General features: G+C 37.7%; 2 protein-coding genes across 3 annotated transcripts in view; one reads left to right on the top strand and one right to left on the bottom strand.

Moving 5' to 3' along the window:
- Window positions 1-5,343, top strand: part of LOC107744302 (voltage-dependent calcium channel gamma-4 subunit-like) — a 24,940-nt gene extending 19,597 nt beyond the window's left edge. The window contains exons 4-6 of the mRNA XM_016557872.1: window positions 1,228-1,311; window positions 2,097-2,237; window positions 3,014-5,343. Of these exons, the coding sequence (XP_016413358.1) occupies window positions 1,228-1,311; window positions 2,097-2,237; window positions 3,014-3,834 (1,046 nt within the window). The 3' untranslated portion in view covers window positions 3,835-5,343. The remainder of the gene's footprint in view (window positions 1-1,227; window positions 1,312-2,096; window positions 2,238-3,013) is intronic.
- A 2,811-nt stretch (window positions 5,344-8,154) lies between these two features.
- Window positions 8,155-12,149, bottom strand: part of LOC107744303 (voltage-dependent calcium channel gamma-6 subunit-like) — a 20,299-nt gene continuing 16,304 nt past the window's right edge. For both annotated transcript variants that reach the window (XM_016557873.1, XM_016557874.1), the window contains 2 exons: window positions 10,665-10,802; window positions 8,155-9,053 (listed from right to left, as the gene is read on the bottom strand). In XM_016557873.1, the coding sequence (XP_016413359.1) occupies window positions 8,830-9,053; window positions 10,665-10,802 (362 nt within the window). In that variant the 3' untranslated portion in view covers window positions 8,155-8,829. The remainder of the gene's footprint in view (window positions 9,054-10,664; window positions 10,803-12,149) is intronic.

Genomic DNA, 12,149 nt, shown 5'->3' with positions numbered 1-12,149 from the left:
TCGGATGGAAAGCATATACTGTACAGACAGAGGACAACACAAGAGTTACAAATTCTGACAATGGACATATTTTTTATTTTCATCTTTGTGCCCATATTTCTTTTTCCTTTTCTATATCACAATGACATTGGAAAGGGGTTTATTTATTTATTTTTTTCTTGGTCAGACCACTAGTAAACGTGTAACTGGGAATTCTACCCAGTCTCTTTCAATCAATATCCCACATACAGTAATGTGTAAATTTGTACTTTTGAAATGGATATATGGCATACATAAGCATATGGCATACTGTTCAATACAGAAACTGTCATCCAAAATGTTGTTACTTTTGAGAGATGAACTAAAGATTTTGAGTAAGTTACAGGCTTTTGCAGGTAATCCATTGTGTGGTGCTGTTTGTACGAATTGTTTTGAGAAATGCACATACTTCTTTGCAAATATTAAGGATGATTCGAGAAATGCACCAAAGCGAATGAGAAAAACAGTAATTACTACCCATATAAGACACTTGTTTTTTGTGTTTTTTTGGGGGTTAAAATTTGTATTCAGCAAGGACACATTAAATTGGTCAAAATTGACAGTGAAGACATTTATAATGTTACAAATCATTTCTGTTTCAAATTAATGCGGTTATTTTCTGTTTACCAAACACTGAGTGTAAAATGGTTTCAACAAAAAATAGCACAACTGTTTTCAACATTGATAATAAAAAGAAATGTTTCTTAAGCAGCGAATAAGCAGATTAGAATGATTTCTGAAGGATTGTGTGACACTGAAGACTGGATGAATGATGCTGAAAATTAAGCTTTACATCACAGGAATACATTACATTTTAAAATATATTCAAATAGAAAGCAATTATTTTAAATTGTAATAATATATTTCACAATATTACTGTTTTTACTGTATTTTTGACCAAATAAATACAGTCTTGGTGAGCATATGAGACTTCCTTCAAAAACATTTAAAAATCCTACTGACCCCAAACTTTTGAATGGTAGTGTAATGAAAGAGCAACGTCACTTATTTATGCCAGAAAGTGCAGTGAGAGCTTGTACATCAGGGTGTGATCATGTAGACTACATCTGCAGGAAAGTGTGAGGGGGTTTTATGGAGGTACAGTGATGCAGTTCATTCTCAGTTAAGCTCAGAATTAACATATGCGCAGTACGTGCGGGTTGTTGCGAGGATGTCTTACCTCTGATGTTTCTGTCTTTATGCTTGTAGGGGTGAAGCGTGGTGTGTGCTCCCAGATCAACCACTTCCCAGAGGATGCTGACTTTGATCATGATGGAGCAGAATACGTCCTGCGTAAGAGGCTGCCCTTTATTACAACAATAGAGTTTTATCATGACAAAGCATTTCTGCAGCATGAATGGAATGCAGCAACAGCAAATGTCTTTGCCTTGTTAAAGAAACAGTTCACCCCAAAATAAAACATTGCCACTATTTACTCATTCTTGTTTAGTCTCAAATCCTTATGCTTTTTTCACGTTTTTATAAATACATTTTTTTAAAATATGTATTTGTTTTAAATGCGGTTTTCGAACACCATGGGAATTATTATATAAATAATGACAGAATTTTTCTTTCTTTTCAATACCTATGCTTTGATCTGACACATAGGAAAAGCTTTTTAAGTAACATATTGCAGATTCACAATAATTCTGCAAATTCTATGCTTCATATCCCCTGAAATGCTCCAAGACATTTCTGTGCTACAGCGTCCTGTGTGCATGTCACACGCATAAATGCATGCATGCACACAGGTTGGCATTTTGGTTGGTATTTAGATAGCATTTCCTTGCACTGTCCCAGCTTGACTGGTCCCAGATGGGATGCCGAACTGCCAGGGGAACATTTTTCCTCTGGGGCGGTTTCATATACAGTGCACAAGAGCATAATTTAATTACCCAGGTGCCTCATTTTAGCTTAATATTTATACCTAAAAATGTGTGGAGATATGAATGTACAGTGTTAAAGACCTGAACAGAATTGATTCGCCTGCACTCTTCATGTCTCACGCTTATAATGCTCTCCGTCTCTCACCCTCTCCCATCTGTCTCTCTACTCCGCTATTCTCTCTTTCCCTGCAGGAGTGGTCCGGGCCTCCAACATCTTTCCCATTCTTAGTGCCATCCTGCTGCTAATGGGAGGAGTCTGTATCGCAGCCAGCCGTTTCTACAAGAGCAAAAGGAACATCGTGCTGGGGGCTGGCATTCTGTTTGTAGCGGCAGGTAAAGTGTGTGCATTGTGTGTACAGGCATTGGTCCAGGAGTAAATGTCAAATTACATCTAATATTGAGTCTCTATCGCAGCCAGCCGTTTCTACAAGAGCAAAAGGAACATCGTGCTGGGGGCTGGCATTCTGTTTGTAGCGGCAGGTAAAGTGTCTGCATTGTGTGTGTGTGTACACTCACATTGGTCCAGGAGTAAATGTCATACATTGTGGTGTCCTAAAGTCTTGAGAATCCCGGATTCACAAAAAATAAATAAATAAATAAATAAATGTATACGTAGAAATAGCTGTCAATTTAAATTAAGAAGAAATTTTAGATGTTAATAATATAATATAATATTAAAAATAAAAAAGTAATATATATATATATATATATATAATTTTTTTTTTTACATATTCATTAAATTTCAATGATATACAGTGATATATAAATATATATTTTTATCAGTAAGAAAATATTAAATGGAAACATGCTAAATAAAAGCTTTTGCACTAGTGGTCTAAAACATTTGGACCCCACTGTATGTCCAGTATATACTGACGACAGAAAACACCACAAAATGCTAAATACAATACTACAAAATGTATTAAATTGCATGTCTGTACAGAATGAACCACAATATTATTGTAAAATGAGAAACATTTTATCTGATAAAACCTAATTGCCATGCTTCTGAATCTCTGTTATTCTGCAAACAAAAGCTGCATATCACTGTGTTTCTCTGTACCTGAGAGTTTTGATCAGTTGGCATGTTTTTGACCATTGATCTTTAGGCCTGAGTAACATCATTGGTGTGATAGTGTACATTTCTGCCGCTCTGGGTGACATTTCCCCAAAGAAGGACGAGGATAAGAAATGGCAGTACTCCTACGGCTGGTCCTTCTACTTTGGTGGGCTGTCCTTCATCCTGGCTGAGATGGTGGGCGTGTTGGCGGTAAACATCTACATCGAGAAGAACAAGGAGCTCCGCTGTCGCTCTCGCACTGATATCTTTAAAAGCACCACTCACGCCATGCTACGGCTCCCAAGCTACCGTTTCCGCCGCAGATCGCGTTCCAGCTCTCGATCCACCGACCCCTCGCGCTCACGAGACCCGTCTCCCGTGGGTGGCCCACCGGGGGGTAAGAACTTCGGAATGCCCCCGTCTGCTTTACTCTCACAGGGGCCCATCTCTGTGTCCACTCTTCCCAACCCTCACTCCCGCTCCGCTCTGCCAGGGGGCGATATTTCCCTTTACACCCTCTCCCGAGACCCCAAACTGGGTGGTTTAGGAGGGCTGGGAGCCCCTCCGCTGTACGGCACCGTGGACCGTGCCACACTATACCAGCTGCACAACTGCTTCCCTAAAGAGAGCGGAGGAGGCATGATGATGAGTGGGACGCTGCCCTCGCTCAAATCCCACAATCCCTCAGCTGTCCAGAATTCTTCCAACTCCAACGCGCCACTCAGCAACTCCGTCTCATCCTCCCAGCCTCCACCTTTCTCCTCCTCTACGGTGGAGCGGGAACGAGGGATGGGAACGCTGGATAGGCTAGGAAAAGGTGACAGAGAGAGTAACTCCAACACACTAAACAGGAAAACTACACCAGTGTAGACAGATAGAGGGTTGGTGTAGATAACGTAGACGGAAAGACTGGAAACAACTAAAAAAAGGGGTAACACTCTTGGCATTGACAAATGTTTCACTTTATGAAAAAATTGAGTAAAAGAATTACAGACATCTCATAATAACAACAACACTCTCATGTGTTTTTCAGTACTGTTTTATAACGTGTAATCTTAATGAAACTATAATCATGGGATACTGTGATATTATTATTGATTTTAGATGTGGAATTTCAAGACGGTGAAGTGTTGTTGTTATTACGACAACGTTTGATCTGCTAGCTCTCAACTTGTTGAATGATTCTAGTTTTTAAACTAGAAAGAGTATTATGCTTTTCAAAAGTCCAAAACGTGATACTGAGCACTGCAGAAACATGAGTGTATTCAATATGTGAGAATGAGATTATTATTACAACTAACTTTGTGAGAAGCATTTTATTTATTTTAAAGAAAGTTTTATTTTCTACCCTTTAATAACATGCAATTTAGTGTGTAATATCTGTATATCCGTCTTCCAGCTCAGTAAAGAGATCAGCACCATAATTGATGGACTGAAATGACAAAGAGTTCAAATGAAAAAAGATTTTTATATAAACCTACCATCATATTATTTTTGTTAAAATCACTGTTAGCAGTAGAAGTAGCACTTGTTGCATTGAAAATCTTTGTTTTGGGGCATTAAAACATTCCCTCACTTGGTAAAAAAGGGACAAGATGATATATTTGTATAGACAAAATGATGAATGATGACATTCAGAAGAGGGACTTCTATCCAAAACTGTGCTTTTCAAATCGGAGCGAGGGAGAGAGGATGGAAAAAAGCTACATTTTGAAAAGCAAATGTATATTATACACAATTGGTTTTTTATTTGGAAAAAAAAGAGATACTTTAAAAATCTAGAGTACAGATGTGAAAGGGGGTCTTCATGTATTGAAAAGGGCAGAATGGGTGGGTGGGGCTTTTTTTTTAATATGTATAAGGACACTGTCTTCCTTGAGCTCTGATTGGCCTAAACTCATATGTTGAGGCATGCCCTGTGTCATTTGTGTTTTCCCTTCACTGTGTCATGTGATCATGACAGCATCCCAAAGGCAAAGCTCCCCTCCAAAAAAACAAAACAAAAACAAACGTTCACTGTGCTTCACCTGACTCCCTTTGAACCGTCTGCTTCTCTAAATGAGAGATTATATATATATATATATATGTGGACATTCTGCTAACCTTTAACCTCTATTCCATGATCCCAGCCAACAAGAGGTCAACACAGGACATTACATAATAGAGTGCAAATGGGCATCAAATCACAATCTCCTGCAATTGGGGGTCTTTTTTAATTCATAAAAAAATGTGAAAAACTACACAGCATTTATGTGGTCAGTTATAAATATTATGTAGATGAGAATAGATATATCTAGAGAAAATATGGTTTATCTTAATGTGTGATAAACTCTAACACTGTATTGCACGAATTTTATATATAAAAGAAACAACAGACAATCTACGAGTGATGTCATTTGTGTGTTTTTAACATCTTATATCCATAGAAGATAACTAAGATGATCTTTTATGGAAGTGCATTTCCATCTCAAAGTAAAAAATACAAACAGATAATTGTGAGATAATGTTTAAAATACAGAAAGTCATATTATAAGATATAAGGTCACAAAAAGTTGCAATACAATAGTGACAGTCATAAATGAATTCAAAATTCTGTGAAATAAAGTCACCATTATCTTGTTTGTTTTTTTGTTTTGTTTTTTTACTCTGAGGACAAAATGCGTTTCCATAAACTAATACAGTGGTTCTCAACCACGGGGCCTCAGCAAACTTTCAAGAAGGACACAAGATGACCGTCACATGTGCTTGCCGCTCCTTCGTCGGATCCGCCGGCCGCGCCGTTCTCAACCCCACCGCCTCTGCTCACTCTAGCCCGGCCTCAGCTCATTGTAGCCCGGCCTCAGCTCACGCTAAGCCAAGGCTTCCGCTCACACTAGGCCGCCGTGTTTTTCGTTGTGAAAGCAAAACGACTTTGTTTGGTATTCCAAAAGAGGACACGACTACAAATCAGTGGTTAAGTTGTATTTACAACACTGTTCCAGAACAGTTTAACCCAAATATCCAGATGTGTGCAGCACATTTTATGGAGGACTGTTTACTGATCCTCGCTTTTCAGACCGATTAGTTTTGTAAAAATCGACGCGTTTCAGAAAGGCGGGGCATAGAGGAGAAACAATAATGTACAGTATGTGGAAAATAATGTGTTTTTTTTACTTTAAACCGCATAAACACATTTCATTACACCAAATACACAAAATAATGTTCTTTTTAGCAGCATCATATGACCCCTTTAAATAAAACAAAATTTGAATTAAAATAAGCCAAACCAATCAAGATATTTCCTATTTTTAATTCACCCCCTCAACAACTGTTTTGTTTCAACTGGAAAAGTAACAGGGCCTTTGAATATAGTTTTAAACAACAGGAGTCAAAAGGTTATGAACCAATTTTCTAATGATAACCTTAAAAAAAAAATTTTTTTTTTTTAAGTCTTAACACCTATCTTCCTTTTAACAGTACCTTAAGATGTAATCTAGATATTTTGCAGAATCATATTTGAACTTTTTTTTTTTACTTCTCTGTAATATGGTAGACAATTATTGACCTAATTTTTTCCTAATTTCCAGATGGGCGGGCCATCACTTTCTCACTATTGGAGGACTGTCTAGAGAGGTTTTTATTGTACCCACCCACAAACATGCACTCATTTCGGTCCCGACCACCAATTAATAAACCTGTGCCAGCAAATCCTGTTTTATTCCCCCCCATGTGCTCGTACACATAAAAAGTGAAAGAACAGCTCGCTAGTCTGACAGGCACTATTAAAGGGCTATATATACAAGCAGACCTCTGGCTTGAGTGTCAGCCTACAGCTCCAATTTCCCTACTCCGCACCCACCACCCATACTCCCCCCATCAGATCAACCGACATGCTCTTATGCTACAGACCCGATACAGATTCACCAAATTAAAAGAGCCAGTAATAAGCACACTGTAGGACATGTTGAGACGGTTGCTCCAGGAACATGCTCGCCACCTGTCATTTCTGAGGTTTGAGGAGATCTAGATTGTTACGCACAGGATGGAGGCTCCAGTTAGACTGGATGAAAGACATGCAGATTACTGAGGCTCAGACCTTTCCTCACTTCCCAAACGTACTGGCACTGCATTCACAAACACTCGGGTGGGAGAGGAGGGACGGGACAGCAGACGCAGCGAAACAACAGCTCCACCCAAACCCTCGGAGACACCCAAGAGCCATCAACATCGAGAAAGAACGTCGAGGGGGGGCATAGTTGACATTCTAGGATAATATTTCGCATCCACTTCAACTTGATGTGCTTAGATGAGCAATGCGCTAATTTTAGACGGAGCGAGTGGCAAAAGAGAAGGATTGAGAAACAAGCGAGGGAAGGAGTGCAGGAGACTCTTTTAGGTGAAAGAGATTTAATCCTCAAGCAAATCTAGTAAACGAGAAAGAGCGTGACAAATAGAGAATGACAAACAACCAAGTGAAGAACATACATGAAAGAAAGAAGAAAGTTCAGTGAGGGACAGTGTCTAAAGAAAAGCTGGAGTACAATATACAGTAAACACACTATTTACATAAAAATGTGGCTCAACAGTGGGTCTGTGTCATCCACATCAATAGATTTCATACATCATTTTTATACACACAATAGAAACGCATCTGTGTCATATGTATAGTATTAAACATCTATATAAATAAACCATCCCAAATCTATGCATTGAAATCTATGAAATCTAGTCTGCTGATTACTAAACCAAGTATAATTTATTTTAAAGAAAGATGGGACAAGGACACTTCCCAAGTAAAACATTAAATAAAAAAACTTGCAAGGTTCATAAAACAACTGATATATTGTTAAACAATTACTTTCACATTTTTAAATGTGTCCAAAAGTGTTGCATTTTAGGATCACTGTAGCTGGTCACAAGCATATGTTGTGATGCTAGTGTGCTGATGTCCCCATTTGGTTTTATAACTAGCCTCACTAGCAAAACTTTGTTGGTCAACCAGCTTCAACATAAAGATACCTCTGGTCAAAGAAGCTCACCTGCCAAGTTTTGCTATTAAACAGCAAGGCTATGATGGTTCACAAGCCATCACTTACTAGCACAAACTAACTTGAAAAGCTGGTTTTCAGTTGAAATAATAATCTTGCACCAAGGATGATAACTATAATGGTAACTATAACTGTAAAGTTTTAATAATCATTCTAATTCTATGAGAATAGAGAAGCCCACACCACAGCTATAACAATAATGCCACAGAGGAACAATATTGCTGGAATCATTTTCATGATGATTTTTTTCTAGCTGATGAATGATAAAAACACTGACAGCCAATCAGAATCCACTCAACTTTAAAGAGCTCAAGCATTTAAGGTGGCGTACGACAAAACTGCAGCGTGCTCTTATAATAAGCAGAACGTTATCTGACACTAATGACACTTGGTGTGAACGGGCCTTTAGCAATGATAGGATGGCCTATTTTTCAAAAAAAAAGAAAAGAAAAAAAAAGTACACTTTCAAACCACAGATACCTGATAAGTCAGTATTATATGCCTAGTAATCAAATAAGGTTTCTTATACCAATGCACAGGGACAATGCATAATAGCACAACATGTTGTGTAAATGAAGCCTTTAAAGACAGTAAACAGATCTGTTGGTCACTGATTTTATGTACATAACCATCATAGAAATATCAGTTCAAATTTCAGAGTCGGTGTATGAGCATTAAAGTCTATAATCTTATTGATAAGCAAACTAATGCTAGTTATTGCAAAACATTATGAACATTAGCGTTTGATAGTCCTTTATAACATCAGTTAATCTCCACAAACAGCATAAGAGTATAAAAGATCTTGTGCTACTTAACTCACGGGCAGTCCCCCTGACAGCTAGGCATCACTACTGCTCTGCTGAGGAAAACATTTCTCCAGGGGGTTGTAGGGGAGGGAAAGCAACAGGAATATAAGCCCTCCAAAAATGAGAATGGCCCCAGCCGAGCCAAGGCATGCCACTGACCAGGACAACTGGTGATGGAGAGGGATACTGTGATCGCTTGCCAATAACGCCAGCACAGACTGGTGGAAAACTATGATGGACAAGAAGACCAGGACACCTGGGGAAAGTGGAGATGAAAGGTCATTTTATTTAAATGAACGGGTTCACATATTTGGATTCAACATTAAATATTTAGGAGCAGAATTACATATGTAGTTGACAAATTATGAAATTGCTCAATAAAGATTTTTTCAATAGAGCTTCAGATTACAAAGCTTCCTACTTTAGCTTGCAACAGCAGTCACTGTATGCTGACAGTTTAAGTTATATAGGTACATTTCATGTAAATTAGTTCCGATTTGATACTCTAGTGATCTTGACTGTATTTTAGTCATATAAATATCACTGCATTTTGGAAGAATATTTGTTGCTGTTTAAATAACAATTTAAATGCAAGGCTACAAGTTAAGTGGAAAACTATGATGGACAAGAAGACCAGGACACCTGGGGAAAGTGGAGATGAAAGGTCATTTTATTTAAATGAACGGGTTCACATATTTGGATTCAACATTAAATATTTAGGAGCAGAATTACATATGTAGTTGACAAATTATGAAATTGCTCAATAAAGATTTTTTCAATAGAGCTTCAGATTACAAAGCTTCCTACTTTAGCTTGCAACAGCAGTCACTGTATGCTGACAGTTTAAGTTATATAGGTACATTTCATGTAAATTAGTTCCGATTTGATACTCTAGTGATCTTGACTGTATTTTAGTCATATAAATATCACTGCATTTTGGAAGAATATTTGTTGCTGTTTAAATAACAATTAACATATACTAAATTATTGATTTAATTAAATCTTTTAAGTTGCAAAATTGTTTTGTTGATCTAATGAGTTGATAATTACATCAACATCATATTAAGCATACCTGGACATTTCTGTTAACTGATTTTATTTTTTTAACTTAGTGAAATGATCTTGATTACTAAAAATTGGACTGGGAAAGACCTGTTATTGTTATGCTTGTTATGTATGTTATGCTTGGCATTTAAAAGTTGACATTTAAAATGTTGGCTTTTGGGGTTGAACTGAAAAAGTCACCAATCAGTTGTTGAAATTAGTTGAAACAACTTAAAAATTTGTGTTTATGCTACAAATTAAGTTCCTCTAACTTTGTGTTACACATAACTTCATTAATTTCAACTCAAAAAGATTGATGCAAACTTGCTTTTTTGAGCATTAACATTTGTGCTGTATAAATAAACATGGCATGACTTGACTGGAGTGCTGAATTGCAGAGCTGGTTCAAACATCACATCGCTACGATCAGATGCTTTCTTAACTGCTGTTTTCCCACTACTGTCTCACCTCGTTCAAGCGAAAAACGAAAAAGAACTTCACCGTGAGTATATCAGGGACACAAGTTTCTGCAATATTTTCTTATTATATACCTCAAACTCAAAATAAATACGAGCGATTACACATGATTAGTGAAGTGACACTGAAATACAGCCAGCTGTATTTCTTGAGATGCCTGACAATGAGACGATTGAGGTTTAAGCTCAGAATCTCAGCAATGGGATACACTGCGCTTGACCTTTGCCAATCCCCAGGAAGCTTCAATAAAACTGAGCCTCCTCCATGACTACTTTTTAGATTTACTGCAGATGGCTGGTGTTTTTTTTAAGTCACTGAATGCAGTTAAGAGGTGTTTAAAAGGTACCTGAGAAGATGAAGCAGATAGTAGCAGGCTTGAGGAAGAAGGGCACACTCTTACTGAGAGACATAGTGATACACACAGAGCCCATGATCATCAGAAACAAACTGAACAAAGCCAACATTGCACCAGCTATATGCAAACCTAAGAGAGAAACAAAGCAAACACTGAGTCATATTTGTTCTAATACAAAATTATCCATTGTTAAACAATATAGCCAAACATATGCGGTCAATTAAACCCTGCTGTGTTTGTTGAGCATTTAATTTCAAACCCATTGGCATTAATGGCCCTCCCTAACAGCTTGCACTCTTCTAGGAAGGCTTTCCACTTGATGCTGGAACATGGCTGAAGGGATTTTCCTCCCATTCAGACAGAACAGCATAAGTGAGGTCAGGGACCAATTTTGGCCAATGGGATCTGGCACACATTCAGCATTCTAGCTCATCCCAAAGGTGTTCAACGAGGTTCAATCTGAATTTTAAGCAGTAAATCATTTTTATCATTTTTAACAAATCATTAAGGTCTACCAGCTGATATACAGGAACATTAGCTCAAGTGGTATCACAAAAGGTATGCTATATTCCAAGACATGAGCTTCATGTGAGCAACAGACTAAAAATTAAGTCATTATTCACTAAAAATCTTGACATCTTGGTGAGAAGTTGTGATATCTGATTCATCAACCAATTGTTCTTTTGAATCAGGTCTTTCCAAATAATCAGTTAAGCCAGTTCACAATACCAGAGTGAATGATTTCAAACTGACCTGGAACCAGGGTGCGAACTACGGGGGAGCTAGGGGGAGCTCGGCTCCCCTTAATAAGACATGTGCTCCCCTGAAAACGTGATTTGTGAAAATTTGGGGGGTCTCAAAAAATATTGACAATGTGTTATTTTGACGTGCAATTTCAGTTTTGTGTAATGTGATCATCGTGGATTATTATGTGTAAAATTGCAAAAATATCATTCATTCATTCATGCATGACGGCGATTTAAACCTAATTCACTTCAATAAAGATAACTATACATGCTATTCTTGTCATGAGCATCAAGGTGTGGGGGCGCTGCGGTGCAAATTCCACTCATGTTTAGTACATGTTAACTCAAAGATTCGTAGAAAAAATATAAACATTGGACTCTGTGGTCGATTCTGTGTTAAGGTAAGTAATGTTATTTGCAATTATGTGTTGTAGCTGGGTTGTTATAGGTCTGCGTGACTCTCGATGTCTTAGGCCTAACTGAACGGAGGAATTATGGTATTCTTCTGTAGCCTGACGACGAGTAACTTTAACCGTTGTTCATGTAAACTCAAAGACAGCCTGATGCTTTGTATATAGACTATTTGTGGGTGGCTGTTTGTTGTTTCACCTATCAATTCGTGTCGATAAAGTATAATAGGGTAAATCCTGCATAGTGATTTATTCTATATAGTGCTTGCATAAAGCAAGTAGTGCATACAAAGATACATAACAGCTAAGTTACAAGTGTA

This window comes from Sinocyclocheilus rhinocerous, unplaced genomic scaffold, assembly GCF_001515625.1.
Source record: "Sinocyclocheilus rhinocerous isolate Xijiao unplaced genomic scaffold, SAMN03320098_v1.1 scaffold137, whole genome shotgun sequence".
Classification (NCBI taxonomy): domain Eukaryota; kingdom Metazoa; phylum Chordata; class Actinopteri; order Cypriniformes; family Cyprinidae; genus Sinocyclocheilus; species Sinocyclocheilus rhinocerous.
Note: the sequence above shows the minus strand (reverse complement) of the source record. Positions and strands in the feature narration are given on the sequence as shown.